At 35.7% G+C, this 9,020-nt stretch overlaps 1 protein-coding gene across 1 annotated transcript; it reads right to left on the bottom strand.

Moving 5' to 3' along the window:
- Nucleotides 1-221: 221 nt before the first annotated feature.
- LOC144432473 (uncharacterized) lies at nucleotides 222-5,176 on the bottom strand. The gene is made up of 4 exons (XM_078120647.1): nucleotides 4,945-5,176; nucleotides 3,924-4,076; nucleotides 3,699-3,826; nucleotides 222-3,603 (listed from the first exon to the last, which is right to left on the bottom strand). The coding sequence occupies exons 1-4, from the start codon at nucleotides 5,104-5,106 to the stop codon at nucleotides 3,387-3,389; spliced, it is 660 nt and encodes a 219-aa protein (XP_077976773.1). The 5' UTR covers nucleotides 5,107-5,176; the 3' UTR covers nucleotides 222-3,386.
- Between the last annotated feature and the right edge of the window lie 3,844 nt (nucleotides 5,177-9,020).

Raw genomic sequence — 9,020 nt, 5'->3', positions numbered from 1 at the left:
CACCATATTACCCTCGTTCTGATGGACAAGTGGAAAAGTTCAATCGAACGATTTAACAAATGCTTAAGCCTATGATACACAATCCAGATCTTACAATCAAGAATACAGGTTTGAATAAATTATGAATCAATGAATTCTCGGCAAAATTTAATAAAATGTCATATGAGTATATGACAATAAAACAAGAGAGCAATTATCAAATACATGTTTGACCGGTACGATGAAACCTTACGAACTCCAGATCAGTGGTTCTCAAACCTTTCATGGTCCGTGGCACCCTTTCGGAGACTTTTAGCACTCGTGGCTCTCCACTGTTCATCAATCCAAAAATACGAGCAAGGTACACATTACGCGCATTCGAAATCTAGTCCATTTTGATTTAATTTGGTAAAACTGAAGACAACGTAACTGTCATCCAATTGGCTTCTCCTGGGAATATTTGAAAATTTATTTTTCTGTGTCTATAACATTTTCACGACGACTCGCAGTCTCGTGAAACTGCCGAAAGTATAATAGATCAACCCTTTTCTGAACGTTAGACGGCCTGTCAACCTACTACAAAAGTTAGTTTTCGCAGAGCACAGAGATAGCCTACTTGTAGTGGTATTTTAGTAGGTAGAAATCACATTATGATCAAATAATTTATACACAAGTGAAAACACCATGTGACTGGAAATAGTCCTTCAGTTATAGTGAAACTAAGAAAAACAATTTTCTTATAATTGGAAAAGTATGCAAACGAATTCGCATTAAAAACAATTTTGCGCTTAGTATTGTGGTTTCCCTCCAAATTCTCTCCGCCCCCTCCAATTCCCTGTGTCCCATTAGGGGTGAAATATCGTGTTCCAAAGACCCACATGAGAAAATTTGAACAAATAAAAGTAATAACCATCTTGGCGTACGAAAAATAGAAACTTGCTTGGTCATTTGCTTACAGTCAGAAGCTTTTTTCTTACAAAAATACCAACAATTTAGAAAATCGACCCCTAATTTTATTCCAAGTCCAATAATAACTCAATGTCACGACAGTGAAGACTATGAAAACCATCGACGAGCAATCAGAAGCTGCGTAATTTATTTAATATACTAACTGCAACATAGAACTACAAATTTTTAAAATATCACCATTTTTAGTGAAGTTTTTTAATATCATTAGATATATAAGTAATACTTGGTAAGCGGAAACTTATAGATTAGAAGGGAGTTAAATATTGTAAAATATTGTATAATATTTAACCTGTATGAATGCTGAAATTGAAAACTATTAGCAAACTTCACAGCATCTGGAAGATAAAGAAATTAATCTTTTCTCACTGTCAGTAGGCTATATAGTGACAAATTCTTGTAAATATTCAATTCAATTTACATATATTAATAAAAATGTTTTCAAAAATATGTGACCATGGACGGGGCATTGGGTTTATTCTAAAACATAAAGATAATTCAACGTAACTGTTTTTTTTTTAATTATCGAAATGCAGTAAGCATAATTAAAAACACAATGTTCACTTTTGAGGCGGAAATGAGAAAAATACGTAGGCTATATTTTCTAATGCATTATTTAAGTCACACGCGGACTGGGCAAAATCACGAGTTAGCGTAGGCATGCCGTTCTCCATGTAGAGCAGTGGTCAGCAAACTTTATGTATTTGCGGGCCAAATATACACATTTCCGGTAGCGCGCGGGCCGCAATATTTCCGCCTTCGAACAATCACTACATTAAACTTAAAATAATAGCGCATTCGCACCTTCTATTGCTGTGTTAAAAGCCTGCAAGAATGAGGCGTATATGTGGCCTTTTATCATATCTTATCAAACAATACATCGTTTTTGTTTACTTATTATCAATGTGAAGGATGATGTTTCTATGGCACATTGCCCGCGGTCGTCCAAATGACGATCTGACACGCGAGTACGAAATTTATTCTAAGTGTAATGCGTTTTAGATAAAGCTTTATGAGCTTCCGAACGTGCAGATTACACGTTTTGCACTGTCGCACAGATGACGAATTTTTGATGACACGTTTCATAACGAGTTTAACATTAATACCTGCGATGCTGACCGGGCATATCGAGCAAACTGGTTTTGGAATGCGCAAGAACGAAAAATGTTCTCGCGTCCAAGCACTTTGGAATGCTCCTACCCATAAGGAAGTGCGGAATCGGTATGGTCGACATGAAGCTAAAGTCATATGCATGCCTATTCCAGAAATTAGAAACCATCTACAAATTGAAGAACCAAGCAAATTCTGGCATTTCGAGGGTTTTTACACTCTCGGTGCGAGGCTTAAAACAATAAAAAAATCTATATACAGAAACTCTTTTCCCCATGCGATTCAAATCGACGCCCACTGGCAACACATTTTGAACATTAACCAGATATTGAATTTAGAACCCGACGATTGGCAAGATTTGACATTGAGATCAATCTATCATAAACTACAAGATAGATTGTATGAAAACAATAAAGATAATACTGATTGGTTAAGAATAAACTATTTGAATTTAAACTATTTAGAACCCAGTTTGAAGCCACTTTTTACAAACCAAGAACGCGAAGTGTCGTACAGAATTAAACGCGACGCATATTTGTTGGGACATCGCAAATGGATTTACGCCTGCTGAGAAACTTCGGAACCCCGCAGCTCCAAACACCAGCATGCAAACTCTGTAAAAGAGCCGTCGATACAACTCCGCACATCTTTCTCTCGTGTCCTACGTATATAAAGATTCATATTTCCATCACCCGAAGTGTACAAGCCATAACCGGAAACTTGCTAAACATTGAACGACAAAATATTTTTTTAAATACATACGAGGGCCATAACAAAACAGTGGTGATGGAAATCTTCGAAATTTAATACTGGAGATAACAAACCTAAAAATCCGTCTAGATAGGAACAATAGTTTCATAAATGCATGGAATATACAGGAAATACAAAATAAAGTTCTTAATAAATTCAAATGCCATATTGATCAATTTGAACCAAACTTCATCGAAGTATACGACCTTAAATACAACTGGAGGAGTGCCATACCATCGCATGGAACAAATGTATTCTCTTAGAATTTTACCAAATGTTTACCAAAAAAATGTTCGACTCTCGTCGCAAACTTCCCTCCGTTTCCAAGACATTTTTAACTTATCTTTTTAAATTCAAAATCATCTCGAGCGACATACAACTGATGCTACTTATTACAAAACAAGTGCCGTACAGCTGCATTTGTTAACACATAAATCCGTGTAAAGACTAGTGTGGTAGAATAATAAATTTAGGATCAATTTTTTGTTGTAATTATTAAATGTCAGGTCGTTCGAGGGCCGCAACAAATTAGCTCGCGTGACACAGTTTGCCGACCCCTGATATGAGAGCACAGGATCTCACTAAGTCAAAGTTTTAGCGATTAAAACTTGCACGTCATTTGGTGGTTTCATCCCCGAAAAAACTTTTTGCCCTGTGACGGGGTCAAGATAGTTTTCCAATTCAATGTGTCTAATTACTTCAAATCCGTCCATTTTCGAAGGTTCTTTCAGAGCTTTATTATATGTTTGAAATCGTACAAGTTTCTCAATACCCCTTTGTTTTGCAAGAACTGTAGATCTAAATTTTAAGAAAATAGTAAAGTTTTAATATCGATATGATGATAATAAGTTCAAAAAAAGTTGTATCACTATAAATACATTTATTGATCTTACCTTTTTATAAGTTCAGGCATTAGTCCTTTCCTTCTGTAACTTGGATGCACAGTTCCCATTCTCATCTCCCAAAATTTTTTGGTTCCAAGAATCTCAGATAATTGATTTACTCCAATTGCCACCATGAGCTTTACACATATAAACATATATATTATTTAATACATTTACGGGCAATATCGCAAAAGAAGATTCAAAGTAAATTGAAGTCAAAAATATATTTTCTACCCGATTTATAGTATCTGTCTTTTCACTGATATGTAGTGTTTCATCATATTTTATTCTTTCATTATTGTCGTGTTCCACATTGATGACAACTCCACGTAATTTAGCATCTTTATCACTGAATGCCCCGAGTGAATTTCCTTGCTTTAAGAAAGACTGAAATAAAATAGAGTATTATATTTCTATAAGAGAAATCAATGTTCTCATAACGAAAATATTTAATAGATCAATTCCTTGAAGTGATTTGGTAAAATAAATACAGATTATTTTATTTTACTATTACTGGTATTAACAACGTAGTCGATAAATTAGCAATATCTTTATGTAGTATATATTTCATGTTTACCATGGATTTATTGTGTAATTAACCTATAATAGAATAATAAATAAAAGTATTAATATTAATTAATTGAAATTCTTACTATGGCTAATGCTCTTGCAGTTAGCTGTTCACCTAGTTTAAGTAAATTTTTTTTAACAGAACTACTATTTAGGATCTAGTATTCTAAAGATTACAATAACAAGTGATTTATTATAAACTCTATGAAATTCTTTGGAGCGAAAAGGAGGCTTGGACAGATAAAGTAAAGACCACGCATTTACTGTGGAATGTTTTCTCACAAACAGAAAATAGGTAACTGTTCTCGCTAATGATAATATACTAGTTACCAGTGATTACCAGTTTACCAGTGATGACGATCACTTTTATTTATAAGTTTGGGTCGATAGACAAACAATTCGGTATTGGACAGAAAGAGACCCTAGATATCTACATAAAATATATCATAACAAGCGAGTAGCAGTCAAGCGAGTAGCAGTTACGTAGTTTACGCAAAATGGCAATCAAATGCCTTGTGGTGTATGTAATAGAAATTTACCAAAGTTTTCCTTGCCTATTTTATCAAAGATAAAACTTGGGAGTTATTTTTGCCTCATGCCTATAGTAGTCCTATACGTATAATATAAATGAAGGAGCAGATATGCGTTATTTGAGGAAAATAACATTTGCATCTTTGTCAAGTACCTCTATCCGAGGATAATATGCAGGAATCGAGTCTTCCTTCGTCCAATTTAAATATACTCCCAATGAGAATGTAGATGTGAAATGTTCTTCGATCAAATTCCTGACAGCGCATAGATGTTTTACGCTTAGAAGTTTGTAAGTGAGATTTGTTATTGACGCCATAATATAGATTTATCATAAAGTAAAAAGTTACAAACAATTGCTAAAATTTGTCTTCATTAGAAAATTTGGATGAAATGGATAATATACCAGTCTGTCAACAATAATATGCATATATAATAAATATCACATATTTATATATATATATATGTTATTTTCAATAATGATATTATGTAATAACTTTCTCAAGCTAATTTTACAGTCCACTCTAACAAAACATATCTGCACTCTAATATTCGCTAAAAGGGCCAAGCACACTTGCAAACTGCTTGGTTAACAAGACATACTGCTGTCAGATGTTCCCGACCTCGCAATTGAGTGGATACGCTCGTTCGTTATGTAAACAACTTGCTTGAGGATATTATTTGGCTACATACCGGTGAACTAACCGCAGTCTGGGGCTCTACTTTGATTCGAATACCTAACCGCTTATAATTTAAAAATAAAACTGGTATCTACTTTTGTCTATCGGAGTTTTTCTGGAACTAATTTTGGATTACGAAAACTAAAACAAAAGTCGATCAGACGGAATGACCATTGAGTTATCTGAATTTTGAAACATAATTGAAAGCCTATAAATGACACACAAAATCATGAATACGAACTGATCCAATGTTTACAACCATGCTTGAAAAGTCTTACACAACATAACGGGCACATGATAATAATATTGTGAAGCAAATAAAGGAAATGAATTGGTGCCAATATTGATCTGCGGTGACACAACTGATAGAAAGACGAGAACTGAAAAGCCCCGATCTGTCAAATGTAACTGACGACAGAATTGATCATGCTCATACATCTTATGCAACTTCTATTTCACCAGTTACATTATAGGGGTAATCGGCCCTAATCTGCGTGTTCCCATCGTGTTATAAAACACACCTTAACGGAGTGAAACGCTGATTTGCACTCCTTCAATAAGCAATAATAATGCAAAAATCATGAAAAACACCATATTCTCAACTCCCAAATGAGGGTCAAAAATCCGTGACAAATTGCTCGATACAAAGAAGGGTCGATAACAATAAAGCTTTGCTAAGACTTGTCATTCGTTACGATAAATCATAATCAAGTGAAACAAGAGAGCTACGCCCAAATATATGGACACGTCTGTTCGCAGTACAGTACGGTGTACCGTACCGTCAGATCACAATCTACAAAGATATTCACACCAAGCAAAGCAGTAGAGTAGGACACAAAATGGCGTTCGATACCCGCAGAACGTTTAATGACGTCATAGCAAACAAAAACAAATTTCACAGAGCTAACAGAAATATTTAAAATGAATAAAAGTCCAGAATAGCCTTCTGGGGAAAATTTTATCTTCAACCACTGAAAACTTCAAAGCAATTGGTCCAGTATTCGAAGAGAAAAGCGGTTTATTCTGTGTCAAATAACAACAAGAAAAAGAACAAGAACAACATAATATTGAAATGATCGTTATGTCCACTACGTGTCCAATAAGGCACCACAATGGCTGGCAGCAGACATTGCACGGATTGCTCGGCGATGTAACAGGGTTTTATCAGCTGAACCCCAGTTGTGCCATATTGGATATGGCTCTGAAATAAGAAGCAGTAAATCATCCGTAGTGTTATTGGCGATGTTAATTTCAAGCTTGTATAGTATTCGAACCGACTTGGATAATTTAACGGCCAATTTGGATAAGTGAACATCTCATTACATTTTGCTACCTATGTATACGCCAAGATATTTATAGGAATAAACATTTTCGAGTTTTTTATCATTAATTTGGATTGCGATACCATTTTTAGATTTGCGTTGGTATGGTTATTGAACCTCATCCAATTAAATATTTTAGCAATTTCAGAATTCACTTTAAATAGGAAGGCTGCACAAGATTTGTCGCTGTAAAGGAGATTAGTATCTTCAGTAATCAATTTGGAAAAGAATGAAGAGTGATAAGATATGTCGTTAATATATACTAAAATAAGCAGTGGATCCAAACAACTACCTTGAGGAACTCCGTGAGTCACTGGTAAAGGAGAGGAAGAATACGACCCCACTTGAACTGAAATATATTACTTAAATAACTATAAATGAATTTGTTCGCTATACCCCTAATACCGAAGTGTCTCAACTTGTAAACTGGGATGTCATGATTTACAGTATCGAAGGCCTTCCTTAGATCTCAAAATGTTGCACTTTCATACATTATCCTTTCTAGTTTATCATAGATATATGATATTGAATCCAAAATAGCATGCGATGTAGATGGATTTTTTTTAAACCAATTTGAGATATATTTATTACATCATGTCTTGAAAAGGGGAATCACCCGAGAGCAATTTTGAGACATGCAGGAAAAACTGGAAAACCTGATGGTTTACCTAATCATCTACAACAGGGGTCGGCAAACGGCGGCCATTGGGCTAAATGCGGTCCGCGAGCTAATTTATTGCGGCCCTCGAACGACCCAACATTTATTACATAAAACAAAAATTATTCCTGAATTCAATATTGTTTTTACACGGATTTATGTTTTAACAAGTGCTGGTGTACGGCGCTTGTTTTGTAATAGGTAGCGTCAGTTGTATGTCATTATAGTTAATATCGATTTATAAAATGTAAAATTGTCTGGGAAACGGAGGGAAGTTCGCGACAAAGGTCGAACATTCCAAAGTGCTTGGGCGAAAAATATTTTTTTTTCTTGCACATTTCAAAACCAGTTTGCTCGATATGCCCAGTCTGCATCGCAGATATTAGGGAATTTAATGTTAATCTCGTTACGAAACGTGTCAAAAATTTGACCCCGAGACCGCGAAATTGCGCCACAGCTCATTTGTGCGACAGTACAAAACGTGCAATCTGCACGCTCGGAAGCTCATAGTGCTGGGAGCAGCTTTATCTTAAATGAATTACACTTGAAAGTTATAATAAATATGCCGAGTCAGCATCGTAGATATTAGGGGATTTTGCCATGAAAATTGCCATAAAAACATCATCCTCCACATTGATAATTATGAGTGAATAAAAACATGTATTGTTGGTTAGTATATCAAAAGAGGCCACATACAAATCTCACTGTGGCAGGCTTTTAACACAATAATAGAAGGTGCGAATGCGCCGTAATTTGAATTTTATTGTGACGATTCTTCGAAGGAGAAAAAAAACGGCCCGCGCGCTATCAAAAAAGTTGATATTTGGCCCGCAAGTACATGAAGTTTGCCGACCACTGATCTACAAGACTTGATTACCTCGATTGAGGGACTTTCGGCTGACCAGTATTAACAATGTTTTTTTTTTTTGCTGAGAGACCTTAAGGACCTATTTGTTGGTCCGGGTGGTAAACTCGGGCTTGACTTGGCTAGTGTATACTGGCAGGTAGAATTTGATCCGTCTGACAGAGAGAAAACTGTTCTCAGTCTCCCGAGAAAGGACACTACTAATTCGTAGCCATGACATTTGGTCTGTCCAATGCGCTTGCAACTTTCGAGCGGATGATAGACCGAGTGTTGGGCGGAAAAAATCGGGATAGGTTGTTCGAATTATTTGGATGATGTTTCAGCTCTCGGATCGATCAGATATTGACGCGCCGTTGAGCAGTCTGAAGAAAATTCTCATTCAACTTCGCGGTGCTGGTTTGAAACTTAAATTGACTAAATGTCAGTTGTTCCATCGATCAGTAACCTATCTTGGATACAAAATTTCTTCTGAAGGAGTTTGCTGTGATCCTCACAATGTAGCAGCAATAGTGGATTGGAAAACGCCTCAATGAGTATCAAATGTTAGAAGTTTCTTGGAAACTGCCAACTATTATAGACGTTATGTGCCCGTTTATGCCACTATAGCATCGTCTTTACTTTGTTTGACTTGAAAGAACTTAAAATGTGGGTGGACTACCAGCAGCTCTTATTAGGTAACTCGTTATTCTGCTAATCTTACACAAAACA

Source organism: Styela clava, chromosome 15 (assembly GCF_964204865.1).
Source record: "Styela clava chromosome 15, kaStyClav1.hap1.2, whole genome shotgun sequence".
In the NCBI taxonomy this organism is placed as follows: Eukaryota; Metazoa; Chordata; class Ascidiacea; order Stolidobranchia; family Styelidae; genus Styela; species Styela clava.
The sequence above is the reverse complement of the archived record's forward strand: the minus strand, read 5'-3'. Positions and strand labels throughout refer to the sequence as shown.

Bases quoted from the DNA above. Each gene is read 5' to 3' on its own strand.
- LOC144432473 (XM_078120647.1), bottom strand. From the start codon at position 5,106: ATGGCGTCAATAACAAATCTCACTTACAAACTTCTAAGCGTAAAACAT. The intron at 4,077-4,944 runs GTACTTGACAAA...ATTTTATTTCAG, and splicing joins CATATTATCCTCGGATAGAG to TCTTTCTTAAAGCAAGGAAA. The intron at 3,827-3,923 runs GTAGAAAATATA...ATATGTGTAAAG, and splicing joins AGACAGATACTATAAATCGG to CTCATGGTGGCAATTGGAGT.